This window comes from Microcebus murinus, chromosome 3, assembly GCF_040939455.1.
Source record: "Microcebus murinus isolate Inina chromosome 3, M.murinus_Inina_mat1.0, whole genome shotgun sequence".
NCBI lineage: Eukaryota > Metazoa > Chordata > Mammalia > Primates > Cheirogaleidae > Microcebus > Microcebus murinus.
In genome coordinates this window covers 113,210,653-113,231,399 of record NC_134106.1, presented here as the reverse complement: position 1 = coordinate 113,231,399, position 20,747 = coordinate 113,210,653, and the positions used below count along the sequence as shown (strand labels likewise).

At 39.1% G+C, this 20,747-nt stretch overlaps 1 protein-coding gene across 1 annotated transcript in view; it reads left to right on the top strand.

Moving 5' to 3' along the window:
- UGDH (UDP-glucose 6-dehydrogenase) overlaps positions 1-18,416 on the top strand; it is a 28,250-nt gene extending 9,834 nt beyond the window's left edge. Inside the window, exons 3-12 of the mRNA XM_012753995.3 lie at positions 1,726-1,827; positions 5,349-5,549; positions 5,661-5,858; positions 6,347-6,494; positions 9,371-9,465; positions 10,920-11,050; positions 11,891-12,024; positions 13,100-13,191; positions 13,304-13,414; positions 16,935-18,416. Coding sequence (XP_012609449.1) covers positions 1,726-1,827; positions 5,349-5,549; positions 5,661-5,858; positions 6,347-6,494; positions 9,371-9,465; positions 10,920-11,050; positions 11,891-12,024; positions 13,100-13,191; positions 13,304-13,414; positions 16,935-17,045 — 1,323 coding nt within the window. The 3' untranslated portion in view covers positions 17,046-18,416. The remainder of the gene's footprint in view (positions 1-1,725; positions 1,828-5,348; positions 5,550-5,660; positions 5,859-6,346; positions 6,495-9,370; positions 9,466-10,919; positions 11,051-11,890; positions 12,025-13,099; positions 13,192-13,303; positions 13,415-16,934) is intronic.
- The last annotated feature ends 2,331 nt before the right edge of the window (positions 18,417-20,747 follow it).

Sequence of the window (20,747 nt, the reverse complement as noted above, 5' to 3'; positions counted from 1 at the left end):
TGCCCAGGCTAGAGTGAGTGCCGTGGCGTCAGCCTCGCTCACGGCAACCTCAAGCTCCTGGGCTCAGGCGATCCTTCTGCCTCAGACTCCCGAGTAGCTGGGACTACAGGCATGAGCCACCATGCCCGGCTAATTTTTTTTTTTTTTTTTTTTTTTTTTTTGAGACAGAGTCTCACTTTGTTGCCCAGGCTAGAGTGAGTGCCATGGCGTCAGCCTAGCTCACAGCAACCTCAAACTCCTGGGCTCAGGCGATCCTCCTGTCTCAGCCTCCTAAGTAGCTGGGACTACAGGCATGTGCCACCATGCCCGGCTATTTTCCAGCTAATTTTTTGTATATATATTTTTAGTTGGCCAATTAATTTCTTTCTATTTTTAGTAGAGATGGGGTCTCGCTCTCACTCAGGCTGGTTTTGAACTCCTGACCTGGAGCAATCCGCCCGCCTCGGCCTCCCAGAGTGCTAGGATTACAGGCGTGAGCCACTGCGCCCGGCCAGGAATTCTTATATGTGTTCTTCCCCCCACAGTTAACTGGAATCAGGATCCAAGTAAGATCCATACATTACAATAGATTGATACCACTTAAGTGTCTTTTAAGCCTATGATGGTTAATTCCCACCCTTCTCTCTCTCTTTCTCTCTCTCTCGTTTTCTCTCTTTCTCTTGTTGGTTGAATAAACCAGTTTCTTTATCCTATAAAAATTTTCAGTCTGGATTTTGCTGAATTTTTTTTTTTGAGACGTGTCTCAATCTATCACCTAGGCTGGAGTACAGGAGTGTGATCATAGCTCATTGTAGCCTCAAACTCCTGGGTTCAAGTAATTCTCCTGTCTCAACCTCCTGAGTAGCTAGAACTACAGGCGTATGCCACCACACTTGCCTAATTTTTTTTGTTTTGTAGATACAGGGTCTTACTATGTTGCCCGGGCTGGTCTTAAACTCCTGGGCTCAAGCGATCCTCTCACTTTGGCCTCCCAATGTGCTGGGATTACAGGTGTGAATCACCACTCCTGGCCTGGATTTTGCTGATTGAGTACCCTTGAGGTTTCTAAATTTACTCTTCTGTATCCTTTATTTCATGTAAATTGATAGACCTAGAGGAAAGGTCTGATCAGATCTAGGCTTGATTTTTTTTTTTTTTTACAAGAATACTTGGTAAGTGACATTGTACCCCTTAGTATTCTTAACATTCTCTTGTTAAGTTGAATGAGGAAAAAGTAATAAAAAATTTTCAATAAAAGGATTTCTTACAATAGGACTTAGAAAAATATGTATGTATGTACATATAGACTAACTATTGTCTTTACAGCCAGTTGTATGACCTGAATTATTGGGTGTAAAAATCTGCATTCATAATGACAGTGCAAATCATATGTTTGCTTGAAATCACAAGAGGGCCTTGTATTTTCTGAAATTTTTATTGATACTCAGAGTTAATAGTTAACCTTATGAAACAGGTACATGGTAAACAATGACAAAGCATTAAAATGAGGGAGTGCTCTGATTGTGGCAAGTTCAATTTTGCTTTATTTAGTAATGTTATATAATGAACACTTAATGACTTTTAATATATGACCCTTTGCTTTTCTACAGAGATGTTATTTGAGAGCAGTGTAGACCTTTAAATTACAATATAACTTTTCCCTTTAACAAATGTAATTCAGTACTATTAGATTATCTCATATTACTGGTAAACTGTATGTACAATTCCTTTCTCTTTTCTTTCTAGCCAGGACTAAAAGAAGTGGTAGAATCTTGTCGAGGAAAAAATCTGTTTTTTTCTACCAATATTGATGATGCCATCAAAGAAGCTGATCTTGTATTTATTTCTGTAAGTATTTTCCTTTGTGTGTGAATTTTAATGTATTCTTGTCTGTATAAAAGTTTCATTATACTTTAATAGTAAGTCTTTTGGTATTAAGCTACAAAATTGCTTTGTATAAAGTTGTCCATTTGAATTTTGGTAATCCCTTTTTCTAGTAGTTCACTAAAGACCATAGTCATCTGTCAAACATAACATTTCAAGTCATTGAACAAGTGAATTCAAAGAAAGTTCTAATCTGAGATCTAGAACTAGGAAATGCTAGTAACATGTGAGTACATGTGCTGATAGTATATATATTCATTCCTCTATTATTTATATTTTAATTTTTTTAGAGGGTGGAGGGGGGTGTCTTTCTCTGTTGCCTAAGCTGCAGTGCAGTGTGGCATGATCATAGCTCACCACAGCAGCAAACTCCTCAGCTCAAGCATTCCTCCTGCCTCAGCTTCCCAAGTAGCTAGGACTGTAGGCGTGCACTACTGTGCCTGGCTCCTAAAGTCATTTTAAATTAATTGTTTGAAACTTGGCATGTGTTTGTTAGGTTATCAGGCTAGCCCATGGAAACCTTAAACTCATCATATGGCTCAACTGTTGAACCTTTATAATGAAAAAAATTGAACCAACTCTTGGGATCATATTCTAATTATCCAATATTTGAACCAAGGCAACTTATTTCTTGCTGTATTAATAACCATCTATTCAAATATTCTTTTTTTTTTTTTTTTTTTGGAGACAGAGTCTCACTTTGTTGCCCAGGTTAGAGTGAGTGCCCTGGCGTCAGCCTAGCTCACAGCAACCTCCAACTCCTGGGCTCAAGTGATCCTACTGCCTCAGCCTCCCAAGTAGCTGGGACTACAGGCATGCACCACCATGCCTGGCTAATTTTTTCTATGTATATTAGTTGGCCAATTAATTTCTTTCTATTTATAGTAGAGACGGGTCTCTCTCTTGCTCAGGCTGGTTTTGAACTCCTGACCTCGAGCAATCCACCTGTCTCGGCCTCCAGAGTGCTAGGATTACAGGCCAACGTGCCCGGCCTACTTAAATATTCTGTATGTGGTGGTATAGCTGTCACCAGCTGGCAGCTGAGCTAGAGTGTTATATGATTCAAGACTCTGTGGCCTTAGGGAATAAAGAGAAAGTGGTGTGAGCTTTGACAGAGTCCCATGCGATAAAGGAACAACCATGGGGTTCATAAAGGGTAGATGCTGTTGAATTGTGTATGTATGTTGTTAATGATTGTAAATTGTTGAATAGGGAGTTGTTTTCTAATTGGCAATTCAAAACCAAAACACTGGCCGGGCGAGGTGGCTCACGCCTGTAATCCTAGTACTCTGGGAGGCCGAGGCGGGTGGATTGCTCGAGGTCAGGAGTTCAAAACCAGCCTGAGCAAGACCCTGTCTCTACTAAAAATAGAAAGAAATTAATTGGACAACTAAAAATATATATACAAAAAATTTTAGCCAGGCATGGTGGCACATGCCTGTAGTCCCAGCTACTTGGGAGGCTGAGATAGGAGGATCGCCTGAGCCCAGGAGTTTGAGGTTGCTGTGAGCTAGGCTGACACCACAGCACTCACTCTAGTCTGGGCAACAAAGTGAGACTCCGTCTCAAAAAAAAAAAAAAAAAACCAAACACTGTGAGGATATGTGAATTCCAGAAGTGGTCACATAAGTGGTAACAAAGCCAATAGTAAAACTGTTAAGAATTCAATCTCTCTAGCCCAGGCAACAGAGTGAGACTCTGTCTCAAAAAAAAAAAAAAAAAAAAAGAATTCAATCTCTCTTTTTGCCTTCTTTTTTTTTTTTTTTGAGACAGAGTCTCACTTTGTTGCCCAGGCTAGAGTGAGTGCTGTGGTATCAGCCTAGCTCACAGCAACCTCAGTTTCCTGGGCTCAAGCAATCCTCCTGCCTCAGCCTCCCCAAGTAGTTGGGACTACAGGCATGTGCCACCATGCCCGGCTAATTTTTTGTATATATATTTTTAGTTGGTCAATTAATTTCTTTCTATTTTTAGTAGAGACGGGGTCTCGCTCAGGCTGGTTTCGAAATCCTGACCTTGAGCAATCCTCCACCTCAGCCTCCCAGAGTGCTAGGATTACAGGCGTAATACAAATAACTGATTTTACACTTGCCTCTCTGCTTATCAAGCCTGAGCTGCCCTGAATCTTTCCAGGCAATTATTTTGTGTGCCTGCTAGGTTAATTTATTCTTGTATAATTGACAGTCTACTCATTATTCTTTGGATCATTTTTTTGTTTGCTTGTTGTATACTTTTCATCCTGGAAAATATCAAATTTATTCAAAAAATTAAGACAATAATATAATGACCCCCATTTGCCCATTCTCCATCATCAACAGTTATCATGACTGATTTTATTTCATTTACTACTTCTCTCCATTCCTTCCTGCCCCAGATTATTTTTAAGCGCATTCCAGACAGGAATCATGTTGTAGGAATCAGTTTTTAGCTATTATATATTCATAGCTCTTTATCAGGGGAAGCTGTCTGATCATCTCCCATCTTCAGCCAGTTGTGTCTTACCCCATTAGCTATGTCTGCCCTTCTGTACTCCATTGCCCCACCCTGCCCTACTTTGTTCCATGCATGTAAAGAGCTTTTTTCTCCTGCTTTTCACACCTCAACTCAATCTTCAAGTTTTGATTTGTTTTGGTTTGGTTCCTTTATTTAGTCTCCCATTAGATTATAAACTTGTAAGAGAAGAGAATTGGACCTACTTACTGTTAGTTAAAAAATAATTCCTATTACCATTAAGTTTTAGAGTTTTCAGATCACTTTCATTTTTATCAGAGCATTATAACACTCATGTATTAGTTTTATAGAGCATGTTATTCTTATTTTCCAATGAGGTCCTTAAGGCTGAGGCAGCCACACTTCCTCAAGGTTACATGCTACGGTGAAGCCAAAACCTAAATGCCTGGATTCTGGGCTCATGACTTTTCCCCCCCTATTTGAAAGTATTTGTTCACATAGTATTCTGTTTCCTTAAGATGCTAGGTAATATCTAGCTTTAATTAGCTAAGAAAGCATTTGTGAATGATATACTGCAAACATTTTTAAAAGCTGTTGATATAGGGCTATGAAAAAGGATAATAAGAAAGGAGTTTAAAGTTCATTTTTACAGACAATGATAATATATTACATATAATAAAGAAAGGAAAATAGAGAAAGTTTACATATAATTTCAGATTCTGAAGTCCTTTAGGATAAGAACTATCTCATTCACTTATATCTCCAGGGCTTAGCTTGGAATCAGCCTGTCCTGGCATAATGGCACATATATATAGCTTCTCAACAAAAATGTATTAAATGAGTTTTTCAGATGCTTCAAGCTATTTCTTCTGGTGATTATAAAGTCTATTATTTTCATGGAACTAATAGAGAATTAAATCAGGGCTACTTATGATAGTTAACTTCCCACTTGACTAGTTGATTGATAGTTCAGGGTATATCTTAAAATCAGACTATGTCACAGGTACCGTGTTCTTTTTCCCTTATACTTTCATCAGGTGAATACACCAACAAAAACCTATGGAATGGGGAAAGGCCGTGCAGCAGATCTGAAGTATATTGAAGCTTGTGCTAGACGCATTGTACAAAACTCAAATGGGTACAAAATTGTGACTGAGAAAAGCACAGTTCCAGTGCGGGCAGCAGAAAGTATTCGTCGCATATTTGATGCAAACACAAAACCCAACTTGAATTTACAGGTATAAAACAATGCATCATTGGAACCTGGTTATTCTCATGTAAATATTGATGCTTTAAAGTTGCCTGTAATGAATTCTAGCTTAAAACTTTTCTTTGCATTGGGACTCTAGGTGTTGTCCAACCCTGAATTCTTGGCAGAGGGAACGGCCATCAAGGACCTAAAGAACCCAGACAGAGTACTGATTGGAGGGGATGAAACCCCAGAAGGCCAAAGAGCTGTGCAGGCCTTGTGTGCTGTGTATGAACACTGGGTTCCTAGAGAAAGAATCCTCACCACTAATACTTGGTCTTCAGAGCTTTCCAAACTGGTTAGTTTTGACTCTTGTGAAATTTAAAGTCAAGTTTTTATTTGTCGTATAACGTGATGTGCTATACAGATACTTTTTTAATAAAAAAATTATGCTTTTGAAGATAATATTCTTGCATATTTAAATTATGGAACAGTTTTCACAAGGGGTATCAAATATCAGGGCATAAAGTATTCTGGAAAATACCAGAATTTTAATAAATTGTAAGATAAGATGGAGGGTACATTAAAATAGTAATTTATATTTTATTGCTGGTTCCTTCCTTTTACCCTTTTTCTTAATCATTTCTGTGCTCTAATTTAAAACATCTTCCCTTACCAACCCATTATTGTCCTCTCAAATTGAGCCCATCAGTATCTTTTATATCTCTCTCAGTAATTTGCATCAACTCAAGGAAATATAATCCAGATATGTAACATAATTGCTGTTTTAGCTCATCATATTTCCCCCTCTGCTTTTTTTTTTTTTTTTTTTTTTTTTTTTTTAAGGCAGCAAATGCTTTTCTTGCCCAGAGAATCAGCAGCATTAACTCTATAAGTGCCCTGTGTGAAGCAACAGGAGCTGATGTAGAAGAGGTAGCAACAGCCATTGGAATGGACCAGAGGATTGGAAATAAGTTTCTAAAAGCCAGTGTTGGTAAATTAAAATTTTTCTCTACATAAAATGGGTTCATTTTGCTTGGTCTCTAAGAAAGTCTTTTTTTTAACTTAACATCCTTTGGGGGAAAAAAAGATTGTATATGTGTGGTCTTCAACCTACCAGAGACTTTCTTTTTGTTTTTGTTCTTTGTTTTTCTAAGCACCAAAGGCATCCTCAGTCAATACCAGTGACTTTCTAAGTGAGGAAATAATTACTTATATTGTTTAATAATTACTGATTGATTGGTAGGATAAACAGTTTAGTCTTTTAGGAGGAAGAAATCAGTATATAGTTAGAACATTTAGAAAGAATAAGTTTGAGAGACTGCAAAAAACTCAAGTAACAGCTTATTTTAAGCAAGTAGGAAAAAAATTTCCTAGTTTGTTTTTCCTACTAATATATCTTTCCAAATGTGGCCCGGTGAAATAGTCAATCCTCATTATTTGTGGAGTCTGACTTTGTGAATTTGCCTGCTCACTAAAATTTATTTGTAACTCCCAAATCAATACTCTCTGTGCTGTCATGGTCACTCTAGGACATGCACAAAGCAGTGAAAAATTTGAGTCATCTGATGCACATCTGAGCCCATTGAAGTCAAACAAGGCAATGCTTACAAACAAGTGTCCTTTCTGTGGTCTGTTGATAGCTGTGGTTTTCACATTTTTGTGCTTGGTGTTGATGATTTTGTTGCTTATAATGGTCTCCAGGTATACTGCTGAAGTGCTGTCTAGTGGTCCTAAGCACAAGAAGGCTGCCATGTGCCTTACAGAGAAAATATACGTGTTTCATAAGCTTTGTTCAGGCACAGGTTATAGTGCTGATGGCAGTAATTCAATGTTAAGGATCAGGCTGGGCTTGGTGGGCTCACGCCTGTAATCCTAGCACTCTAGGAGGCCAAGGCGGGCGGATTGCTCGAGGTCAGAAGTTCAAAACCAGCCTGAGCAAGAGCACGACGCCGTCTCTACTATAAATAGAAAGAAATTAATTGGCTAACTAAACATACATATATAAAATTAGCCGGGCATGGTGGTGCATGCCTGTAGTCCCAGCTACTCGGGAGGCTGAGGCAGAAGGATCGCTTGAGACCAGGAGTTTGAGGTTACTGTGACCTAAGCTGACACCACGGCTCTCTAGCCCAGACAACAAAAATGAGACTCTGTGTCAAAAAAAAGAATCAATAGTATATATTAAATAAGGTGTCAGAAACAGAAACACATGTAAAACAAGGTTATGCATTGATCACTTGACAAAAATGTGAACAGAAGCTTGGAGGAACCTAACCCACCTAAAAGCAGTGCTTTGATATTAGCCAATTCAGTGTTTGTGGTGACTTTGTAGAACATCACTACTACAAATAATGAGAATCGACTGTATTTTTTGATATGTAAGTTAATAAAGTTGGCATAAAGGTGAATAGACTCTTTTACAGATTGGGCCATATGTAGCCCTTCCAGTATTTCTGGGGCTGTATGTCATTTCCCAGTGCTGGTTTTCCTGGCCTTTTATATCTTTCTTTTTAATGTTTTCTTCTAGCTATCATTCAATACAAATAGCTACTATTTATAGAAGGCATATTATTTGCCAGTTTCAGTACTAGCACTTTATATATCTCATTTAATCCTTATAACTTGTTAGGAAGGTGCTGCTATTTCCTTTTCAGAGATGATTCAGACTCAGGGAAATTTGTAAACTTGCTAAAAGCCATATAATTAATGAGTGGCTAGAAGTTTCTGACTCCAAAGCTCGTACGCAGTATGCAATGCTGCATATTATACCACACCAGAGCAAAATCCAGCCCACAACTTGTTTTTCTAAATGAGTTTTACTGGAACATAGCCATGCCCATTGATTACATATTGTGTATGGCAGCTTTTGAGCTACAGTGGTATAGTTGAATAGTTGCAACAGACACAATGTGGCCCACAAAGAATGAAATATTTACTATTTGGCCCTTTACCATAACATTTTTGCTGACCCTATGCTAGATTAAGTGATGTGGGCAGGCATACCAGATGAATGAGAAAAAATTTGAAGATAAAAGAAAACAAAACAAAAAGTCAAATGTAGCCATAATGAAACTTTAGTTAGAAAATTAGTTAGAAATTAGTTAAAGAGTTGATTAGTAGGCCGGGCGCGGTGGCTCACGCCTATAATCCTAGCACTCTGGGAGCCTGAAGCAGGCGGATTGAAACCAGCCTGAGCAAGAGCGAGACCCCATCTCTACTATAATTAGAAAGAAATTAATTGGCCAACTAATATATATATAGACAAAATTAGCTGGACATGGTGGCACATGCCTGTAGTCCCAGCTACTCGGGAGGCTGAGGCAGTAGGATCACTTGAGCCCAGGAGTTTGAGGTTGCTGTGAGCTAGGCTGATGCCACGGCACTCACTCTAGCCTGGGCAACAAAGCGAGACTCTGTCTCAAAAAAAAAAAAAAAAAAAAGAGTTGATTAGTAGACTGTAAATTTCATATAATTCATAAACCCACTAATTTCCCAACATCTGAATTTTATTAAAAAATCTTGGCCGGGCATGGTGGGTTATGCCTGTGATCGTAGTACTCTGGGAGGCCGAGGCAGGAGGATTTCTTGAGGCCAGGTGTTCGAGACCAGCCTGAGCAACTTAGTTGGGCATGGTGGCACAAGTCTGTGGTCCTAGCTACTTGGAAAGCTGAGGCAGGAGGATCACGTGAGCCCAGGAGTTTGAAGTTACAGTGAGCTATGATAACACCACTGCACTCTAGCCTGGGCAACAGAGGGAGACCTTGTCTAAAAAGAAAAAAAAAGAAATCTTAGTATAGGCTCTTGGATTTAGTAATTCAGTTGTCTGTTCAAAATATTATCTTGATTTTTTTTTTTTCCTTTCCTCAGGTTTTGGTGGAAGCTGCTTCCAAAAAGATGTTCTAAATTTGGTTTATCTCTGTGAGGCTCTGAATTTGCCTGAAGTAGCTCGTTATTGGCAGCAGGTATTGATCTTTATAGTTATAATTTCTGTCTACCTTCTAATTAAACATGTTATCCTCTGTGTAATGTTTTGGTTTTGATGGAATTTATTTATTCCAGGTACTCAATGATTATTATATTCAGTTTGCTTATTTTAGGTTGAATTATTGAGCTTCTGTGTTTTTAATTCTTTTTTGCTAATCTACTGTGATGGAATTTTCTGATAAACCGGTTTTTCTTCTAATTTTATAACTAAATTTGCTTCCTGAGTAAAGTAAGAACTATTATCCTTAATTATAATTCTCCATCTTGAAAGGCATAAAATTAAAGGAAGAACCTATATTGCTTTCAAGTGGTTTATATTTATTTGTTTTGGCCCTTTCAGATTCACAGAGCTAAAATTAGAAATCCTTCCCAAATCAGAAGCATTGAATGAGCTCTAGGGACTAATGTTTATTGCATGTGTGCTTACCCTGTACTCTTTGGGGCACTTTGCAGGAAGTATCTCATTTAGCCCTCATCATGAACATTATTCCCATATTTAGATGAGGAAATTGACACTTAGAGATGTTAAGTTATTTGCCCAAGGTACTAGCCAGTGTATGTGCCTTTCCCAAATATATCTCCTCTGAGTTTGTAATTTTTTAGATTTCAGCAATAGATATGAGAGGGAATGTAAGGAAATGAACATTTTTTAGGGAAAGTGTACACTCTTAGTGTCATTTCAGTCAATCCAGCATGATGGCTTTATCTTATTGTTCATTGTGTGAAAAATACAGGTGAAGTCTTGATTTTCCAAATCTTTGGTCTTATATTCCTCTCTCAAGGTTTTTTTATGGCCCCTAGAAGCTTAGAGCCTTTAAAAAAATCTATTTCTTTATGCTTTCTGTTCATCAACCTAAATTTAACAAGTGAGATGATCAGAGACTCTTACAGCATTTAGTTTAAAAGTTTTCAAATGTTTGTGGTGCTATGGTTCATCTAGAGACAGCTGTAAGTCTGCACATTGACTCTCCCCTATCCACTTTCTACTCAAACTGAATTTTGGTGAATGTATAAGCATATGAAGGAGTACTTTGGGGTTTGATTGCTTACAGCCTTGCTCCTGCAGGGTTGAAGAAGTTGGCTGAGGAAAATACTGTTTTAGATGTGGCTTATTTAGGCTGGCCTCAGAGCTGGACCTCAAATGCTCTTAAGAGTTAACACTTAGTTGTTCTCCCTATTCATTCATCCCAGCCTGTTACATGGAAAGTCAATCCAAATGAAAATGAAAATTTTCAGGACGGCTTTAAGGAAGGGATAGGTGGTTCTTCTATTTTTAAATCTGAGGACACTAGGGTTTAGTTAATCTTTGCCTCCTGTTGAAGTATAAGCCTTGTATTCATACTATAGCACTCACCATAAAACTCTGAGTAATGTGTGTTATCGGTTGCATCTCTTTTAACCAATCATTACACAATTGTACATGTAATTTCAGGTCATAGACATGAATGACTACCAGAGGAGGAGGTTTGCTTCCCGAATCATAGACAGTCTGTTTAATACAGTGACTGATAAGAAGATAGCTATTTTGGGGTTTGCATTCAAAAAGGACACTGGTGATACGAGGTATCAATTCTTTAAAATATTTTGCCCCTTTGAGAGTGTGTCTACTCCTCATATTATCCTGGTTTTTTTTTTTTTTTTGAGACAGAGTCTCACTTTGTTGCCCAGGCTAGAGTGAGTGCCGTGGCGTCAGCCTGGCTCACAGCAACCTCAATCTCCGGGGCTCAGTGATCCTACTGCCTCAGCCTCCTGAGTAGCTGGGACTACAGGCATGCGCCACCATGCCCGGCTAATTTTTTGTATATATATTTTTAGTTGGTCAATTAATTTATTTCTATTTTTGGTAGAGACGGGGTCTCGTTCAGGCTGGTTTCGAACTCCTGACCTTGAGCAATCCGCCCGCCTCGGCCTCCCAAAGTGCTAAGATTACAGTATCCTGGTTTTTTGATTGGTGGATGTATGTACAAAATGTGTGTGTGTGTGTATAAAATAAAGAATTAAAAACCATCCTGGCCAGGCACGGTGGCTCACGCCTGTAATCCTAGCACTCTGGGAGGCCGAGGCGGGAGGATTGCTCAAGGTCAGGAGTTCAAAACCAGCCTGAGCAAGAGCAAGACCTCGTCTCTACTATAAATAGAAAGAAATTAATTGGCTAACTAAGATATATATACAAAAAATTAGCCGGGCATGGTGGCGCATGCCTGTAGTCCCAGCTACTCGGGAGGCTGAGGCAGGAGGATTGCTTGAGCCCAGGAGTTTGAGGTGGCTGTGAGCTAGGCTGACGCCACGGCACTCACTCTAGCCTGGGCAACAAAGTGAGACTCTGTCTCAAAAAAAAAAAAAAAAAAAAAAGAATATAATGCCACTTAAAGCTTAGCAATACTGATTTTTTTTTTCCTTCAGAGAATCCTCTAGTATATATATTAGCAAGTATTTGATGGATGAAGGCGCACACCTCCATATATATGATCCAAAAGTACCCAGGGAACAAATAGTTGTGGATCTTTCTCATCCAGGTGTTTCAGAGGATGACCAAGGTAAGGCTTTGAATCTCACTTTGAAAATAGACCCCAAAACTAGAAACCTTTAGTTGTTCAGTTTTATCATTTATATCATTGACAACCTCGTTTCTCTAAAATTAAACTCTTTGTTTTTTCTGGAGACAGAGTCTCACTCTGTTGCCCAGGCTAGAGTGCTGTGGCGTCAGCCTAGCTCACAGCAACCTCAAACTCCCGGGCTCAAGCGATCCTCCTGCCTCAGCCTCCCGAGTAGCTGGGACTACAGGCATGCACCACCATGCCCGGCTAATATTTTCTATATGTTTTTAGTTGGCCAATTCATTTCTTTCTATTTTTAGTAGAGACGGGGTCTCACTTTTGCTCAGGCTGGTCTGGAACTCCTGAGCTCAAATGATCCACCCACCTCGGCCTTCCAGAGTGCTAGGATTACAGGCATGAGCCACTGAACCTGGCCTAAAATTAAACTCTTAGGTGTTATGTCATCAATTTTGATTTGAAGTGATCAGCTGTTAGTTAGTCCAATGATCTTTCCAACATATTCCATCCACAGAGCCCAGAGGTTCCCAAAAGACGCTCTGGTGCAGGGTTGGGGCTTCTTCAGGTCCATCATCACCCGTTCATATTTCAGTCGAACTGTTCCACTGCTGTCAGATGCCCAGCTTCTCTTGCAATTCTAGTGTTGGATACGCACAGTAATTCCCCCTTATTTGTGGTTTCCTTTCTGTAGTTTTAGTTACCCAAGGCCAACATTGGTGTGAAAATATTAAATGAAAAATTACAAAAATAAATAATTCGTAAGTTGTAGATTGTGTGCTATCCTGACTAGTGTGATGAAATCTCTCTCCATCCTGCCTGAGACAGGAGTCATCCCTTCGTCCAGCATATCCACACTGTGTGTGCTACAGCCTATTAGTCGCTTAGTAGCAGTTTGGTTATCCTATCCAAAAAACAGCAAATGTATACAGGGCTCAGTACTGTCCACATCTCAGACACCCACTGGAGGTCTTGGAATGTACCCCTGTGGGTATGGGGCAACTGTGATTTCAAATAACTCCTGTTTTGGTTCTGTTTTGTTGTTGCTGCTGTTATATAGTGTCCCGACTTGTGACCATTTCCAAGGATCCATATGAAGCGTGTGATGGTGCCCATGCTGTTGTTATTTGCACCGAGTGGGACATGTTCAAGGTGAGGTGACTGAAATGATATTAAGGAAAATTCTAGAGGTGTTCTAGTGTCAGTGGGGTTGAGTATGGGTTCATGTATATGTTCTAATTATTCCTTTGGTATGTCTTTACAGGAATTGGATTATGAACGCATTCATAAAAAAATGCTGAAGCCTGCTTTTATCTTTGATGGACGGCGAGTCCTGGACGGGCTCCACAGTGAACTACAAGCCATTGGCTTCCAGGTAATCGTGATCCTGGACTGGTTTTTTTTTGTTGTTGTTGTTTGGTCATTTGCTTTTTAAACCCATTGCAAGGGTTTTAGAATTTTCATATTTTCTCATTTAGCAATAACATAACTCTGAAGCAACATGTCAATTCTGTGGGAAGTTTCTGTGGGATTTTTAAATACGTATCTTTTAAATATGTATCTTAAAGCAGAATGTGCCCTGTTTTACCTCATATTATAAAAATCAAGTAAGAAAATACATTAATGTGTTTTGAAAACTGCAAAATGCAATATAGTTGTATGTTGGTATTATTATTATTGTTTTGTGTTTTTTTTTGAGACAGAGTCTCGCTTTGTTGCCCAGGCTAGAGTGAGTGCCGTGGCGTCAGCCTAGCTCACAGCAACCTCAATCTCCTGGGCTCAGGCAATCCTACTGCCTCAGCCTCCCAAGTAGCTGGGACTACAGGCATGCGCCACCATGCCCGGCTAATTTTTTCTATATATATTAGTTGGCCAATTAATTTCTTTCTATTTATGGTAGAGACAGGGTCTCGCTCTTGCTCAGGCTGGTTTTGAACTCCTGACCTGGAGCAATCCGCCCGCCTTGGCCTCCCAGAGTGCTAGGATTACAGGTGTGAGCCACCTCGCCCGGCCCTATTATTATTGTTTATTATCATTTCCAGTCCACCCAATTCCCTTGTTATCTTCTCTTACCCAAGGAGGATTTGGGCAAGGGGTGGGGTATGATTGAGGTGGCGATTAAGGAAGTACTCTGCCTTGGGAAGAGTGCCTATATGAGAATAGCTACCATCCACACTACCAGGTACCCAGAGAAAGGGTCTCAGTCAGCCAGCATGTGTTCATCCTATACTCGTTGAGTACTCAGCACTGTCCCAGTGCTGTGAGAGGCCTGAATGAAGTAGATGGGAGTTTTAGTGGTGCTGGCTCTCTTCTAATTCAAAGTCTGTCAATTATGGAACATTGGGAAAGCTGACAGAAGCCTCTGCCCAGAACAGTACATTTGCATGTTACATCTATTTTGATTCTACAAAGGGACCCAAAAGTATTAGTAAGAAGGAACTACTTTTCATTTCCTCAGAGCATTGTGAATAAGTGGTTGAGAGGCTGGGGAGAGACAGGGCAAGTTAGGGAGGATAAAGAAATATGCCAGAGGTTACTGTCAGCATAGTGTCCGGGCAGGGCAGGGCAGAGGCAGTGTTTGATGGCTTGCTCTGTGAGTCTCCTCAGCACTAATTGTCCTGGAGAGATACCAGTAAGGCTTCATCTATTCAAAAATATCTGATCTGGTTCTTAATTTCTCACCACCTTGTTGAAGGTCCTTCTTTTTTTTTGAGACAGAGTCTCATCCTGTTGCCCAGGCTAGAGTGCCGTGGCATCAACCTAGCTCACAGCAACCTCAAACTCCTGAGCTCAAGTGATCCTCCTGCCTCAGCCTCCTGAGTAGCTGGGACTACAGGCATGCGCCACCATGCCCAGCTAATTTCTTCTGTATATATTAGTTGGCCAATTAATTTCTATTTATAGTAGAGATGGGTCTCGCTCTTGCTCAGGCTGGTTTTGAACTCCTGACCTCGAGCAATCCGCCTGCCTCGGCCTCCCAGAGTGCTAGGATTACAGGCGTGAGCCACTGCACCCGGCTATGAAGGTCCTTCTTATTTAGAATTTGGTGCCCATTTCACATTCATGAGAGATTTGCTTCCAGCAAACATCAGATGGCATCCTTGTCTCTCCCATCAAGGACCTAGGGGACTCTTCTGTTCCACCCCTCCTTAGTGAATAACAACATGGCAGTTTTTCCCAAACATGACCTAAACTCAGGAATGTTATTTTTAAAACGTTATTTACGGCCAGGTGCGGTGGCTGATTCCTGTAATCCTAGCACTCTGGGATGCTGAGGCAGGTGGATTATTTGAGCTCAGGAGTTTGAGACCAGCCTGAGCAAGAGCGAGACCCCGTCTCTACTAAAAAAATAGAAAGAAATTAGCTGGACAACTAAAAATACATAGAAAAAATTAGATGGGCATGGTGGCACATGCCTGTAGTCCCAGCTACTTGGGAGGCTGAGGCAGAAAGATCCCTTGAGCCCAGGAGTTTGAGGTTGCTGTGAGCTAGACTGAGGCCATGGCACTCTAGCCCAGGCAACAGAGTGAGACTCTGTCTCAAAAAAAAAGTTATTTACAAGCCGTAGACACATTGTTTCTCATTCCCTGATTTACTCATCTAAGAGAAAAGAAGTAGGGAGATACATATTTAAAATGATTTTGAGCTCTTATAAAAGTTAACTTTTCCTAATAAAGATTAAAAAAAAATTAAGAGTGGAATCACTGAATAATTTCTAAGTCAACTGGTTAATATAAAGCAGAAGCCCTCTCTTTGTGGTATGAGTCAGAATTAAATATTAGTTTTTAATTCAAAAGACATGAAAATTGAGTAGTATATTTATTTCTTTTGTGGAGGGGAGAAAACTTATGACTATTAAAGAAGTATCTTTAAAGATAAGACTGATAATATTGAATATATGGAATATATAGAAAATGTGATATGCAAAATAAAAATTGACTATCATTTCTTGAAGGCTAACTTGGTGTATGCTACATACTTTATCCAGTTTAATCTTTTTTTTTTTTTTTTTTTTTTTTGAGACAGAGTCTCGCTTTGTTGCCCAGGCTAGAGTGAGTGCCGTGGCGTCAGCCTAGCTCACAGCAACCTCAATCTCCGGGGCTCAGCGATCCTACTGCCTCAGCCTCCCGAGTAGCTGGGACTACAGGCATGCGCCACCATGCCCGGCTAATTTTTTATATATATATCAATTGGCCAATTAATTTCTTTCTATTTATAGTAGAGACGGGGTCTCGCTCTTGCTCAGGCTGGTTTTGAACTCCTGACCTTGAGCAATCCGCCCGCCTCGGCCTCCCAAGAGCTAGGATTACAGGCGTGAGCCACCGCGCCCGGCCTCCAGTTTAATCTTTATCACAACCCTTTGAGGTAGGTGGTAGTAACACAACATACTAGTGAAGAAGATAGACCTAGAGAGTTTAGGATTCTAAGCAGGGCCTTTCAGACTCTGAAGCCTGAACTTTTAAGAACTATGCTATTACAGCTTTTGCAAGTTTTTTAGTATATGGGAAATAGAAATGAGAATAGAGTATTAGAGAGAATATGAACTAACTGGAATCTGATCTGTTAATTGTTTTCATATATGTTTCTAAAAACAATAGTGGCATATGATTCACTACTGTGATATTTGGGGAAGTCTTGTGTGGGGAATGGCAGGAGTGAGAATGTCTAAATATCAATATGAACAGTGGAATATAGACTGATTCTAGAAACACAAAAATAGGAAGGGAACCAGAGATCTCTTATAGCAACCCAGACAATTTGAGAAACCTTTTCTGCTTTTAACAAGAAAAATAATCTAGGTTTTCCCCTTTATTTCACTACATTATAGAGTTCTTAAATTTATGTATTATAATTTTTAATAGTTCTCTTTTTAAAAATCTTTTTTCTTCCTTCAGATTGAAACAATTGGCAAGAAGGTGTCTTCAAAGAGAATTCCATATGCTCCTTCAGGTGAAATTCCAAAATTTAGTCTTCAGGATCCACCTAGCAAGAAACCTAAAGTATAGATATTGCCATTTTTGTTTGTGATATTTTTGGTACTTTAGGATAGCAGATATCTATCGAATACTAAATGGTAAATGAACCAAGTGTTTTTAAGGAAACAAAATTATTTTTTTAATCAAATTTATATTAGCTATATGGGTATTAGCATATCTGATAATTATGAATCTAGAATATTTTTTACATATTTTTATAATTTTGTGAGCTTGGTTATTGGATGAATGGCAAATAATCATGTTGGTTTTAATGGTATCAATTTTTGTAAAATAAAAATTAAACTTCAAACGCCTTTTACTTTATAATTGTTGATAGGCAGCACTTTAATATCACATTATGAAGGGAAAGACATTCTTCAGTTTTCCTGGTCATTTGTTTGTTTGTCATTAAATGAAGCCATGAAATTACTAAATACTCTTTACAAGTATGGCTGGTTAAAGTTCTCTGTTCCTTTTGTTTTAATGAGATGTGTCATTGATTTTTTTAGCTCACTCCAAACATAGTTGAAAGGTTTTTTTTGGCCGGGTGTGGTGGCTCACGCCTATAATCCTAGCACTCTGGGAGGCCGAGGTGGGAGATTGCTCAGGGTCAGGAGTTCAAAACCAGCCTGAGCAAGAGCGAGACCCGGTCTCTACTATAAATAGAAAGAAATTAATTGGCCAACTAAAAACATATAGAAAAAAAAATTAGCTGGGCATGGTGGCGCATGCCTGTAGTCCCAGCTACTTGGGAGGCTGAGGTAGGAGGATCGCCTGTGCCCAGGAGTTTGAGGTTGCTGTGAGCTAGGTTGATGCCACGGCACTCACTCTAGCCTGGGCAACAGGGTGAGACTCTGTCTCAAAAAGAAAAAAAAAAGGTTTTTTTTCTTTGACCTGAAAAGAAAATCAATAATATTGTCTATTTCTCTCCCCTTTATTTCTTAGTTTTCCTCACTGATCATTATTTTTATAGTTGAAGAGCCAAAAATATTTACTTGATTTTGCATTTTTTATTTCTATTCTTTATTGTAATTTTTCCTTTTTCCTTTAAATAAGCAAGCCAATATATCTCATATATAAACCAAAAGAAGTAGATTTAACAAATTACATATAACATTACTCTAAGAATTTTTGTGTCTATATCTATCTGTTTTTTTCTTATGTCTCTTGTTGGCTTTTATATTTGCAGTAGTTGTTTATGCTTTTGTTTGATCATTATTGAATATGTCACATGTCCATTTGATGCTTGTGTTCTGCCAAGAGGGCACAAACTATGTTAAACAGATACACATCTCATCCTTTGGGAATTTTGCAGTTCCATTAAAAATGAGGCAGTATATAAAGATGAGGGTACATCTGTACAGATAACAAATACATAAATAAAATATTCCACATCAACAACTCTGTGGGTGTAATTTTTATCATGGTGCAAGTAATTATTGAGTCATAACAGTCTAACATTAGGTGGGGAAAAAATGATTCTTCACTTTTTAGAGAAAAGAGTATTAGATCATTCTTCCAAATGATGCACGAAAGGGAAGGAATTTTAGCAAAAAACCCTTTGCATAGGCAAACTGTAGCCCATGGGCCAAATCTATCCAACCATGCTTGAGGTAAGAATGGTTTATACATTATTGTATGATTATATTTTAAATGGTTATGTAAGTCCCTACATAATATTCTCAATTTTACTTCTTGGCCTACAAAGACTAAAATATTTGCAATCTAACCCTTTAAGAAAAAGTTAGGCTGGGCGCAGTGGCTCACGCCTGTAATCCTAGCACTCTGGGAGGCCGAGGCAGGCAGATTGCTTGAGGTCAGGAGTTGGAAATTAGCCTAAGCAAGAGCGAGACCCCGTCTCTACTATAAATAGAAATAAATTAATTGGCCAACTAATATATATAGAAAAAATTAGCCAGGCATGGTGGCACATGCCTGTAGTCCCAGCTACTCAGGAGGCTGAGGCAGGAGGATCACTTGAGCCCAGGAGTTTGAGGTTGCTGTGAGCTAGGCTGACGCCATGGCACTCACTCTAGCCTGGGCAACAAAGCTAGACTGTCTCAAAAAAAGAAAAAGTTAAAAGACAAGAAAAACAGAGTGTCAACATAAAATTAGCCGTTACTCATAAGACTTTGAAGCAAGGATGAGGTTATTAATTAGAATTTGCTTTACATTACTGCTTGGAATATTCTTGTATTCTGCTTAATAATTTTATATTCTAGTAAAAGGATTATAAAGCCAAAGATGTCTTGCTAAAGTGGATAGAATTAGACACTTATTTTAAATTGCAGGATGCTTCACTGCCTAGAATTGATAAGTAATTATGTATAAAATATAGTTACTGATTAAAAGATAGAATTGGTAAGTGGAGGAAAATGGGCAAAAGAGGGCGCATAGAGGTGTGTAAACTTGCTGTTTGTAATGGGGACTGCCACTCTGGAAACAAAAATTTTTCCTTGGGGCCACGGTGCTTTTTTACAAAACTAGAATAAAAACTTTGAAAACAAAACGATCCTTTGTAATTTAATGAAAAATTTATTTTTTTTCTGTGCATAAGTTATATGCAACTTGAAAAATAGTTCTTGGAGCTCCCAAGGTGAAGAAATGTCTGAGTTACACATACCTAAAGAGGCTCCAGGCTCAAAACTAGTGTGAGTTAAATACAACTAACATGGCAGTTAATGTGTTAATACTGAACACTTCAGGTAGGCACTACACAAAGCATTCTCTTTAAGTGCATTCTGTTTTTTTATTTCAGAGTATTACAGGGGTACAAATGTTTTGGCTACATAAGTTGCTTCGTACAGTTTGAGTTAAAGTTGTAAGTGTGCCCATCACCCAGATAGTGTGCATGGCACCTGTTAGGAGTGAATTTACCCATCCCCTCCCACCTGCTTGAATTCCGTTCAATTTTACTACCATATGTGTACATGAGTGTTGATCAATTAGTTCCAATTTAATAGTGAGCACATGTTTGTTTTTCCATTCTTGTGATATTTCACTTAGAAGGATGGTCTCCAGATCTATCCAGGATGTTACAAAGGTATTAGTTCACCATTGTTTTTTATGGCTGAGTAATACTCCCTGGTATACATACATCACATTTTATTAATCCACTCATGTATTGATGAGCACTTGGGCTGTTTCCACATCTTTGCAATTGTGAATTGTGCTGCTATAAACATTTGAGTCCAAGTGTCTTATTAATAAAATGTTTCAAGTGATCCTCCCACCTCAGCCTTCTGAGTAGTTAGGACTACCACACATCATTACACCTGGCTAATTTTTTTATGTTTTATAGAGATGGGGTCTCACTATGTTGCTCATGTTGGTCCAAAACTCCTGGGTCTCCAGTGATCCTCCTGCCTTGGCCTCCCTAAATGCTGGGACTACAGGCCTGAGCCATTGTGCCCAGTCCACTTTCATTTTTTAAAAAAATGCTGTTTGTGCTACAGAAGGTTACACACACTGAAATGTCATACACCAAATTTTAATACATTGGAAACCACTGATGCATTAACTTGTGCTGTCAGATTTTTATACAGACTTCCTGCCATGTCTGTGCATTTAAACGTTCTTTTTTTTTCCTTTTGAGACAGAGTCTCACTCTTGCCTGGGCTAGAGTGCCATGGTGTCAGCCTAGCTCACAGCAACCTCAAACTTCTGGGCTCAAGCAATCCTCCTGCCTCAGCCTCCCGAGTAGCTGGGACTACAGGCATATGCCATCATGCC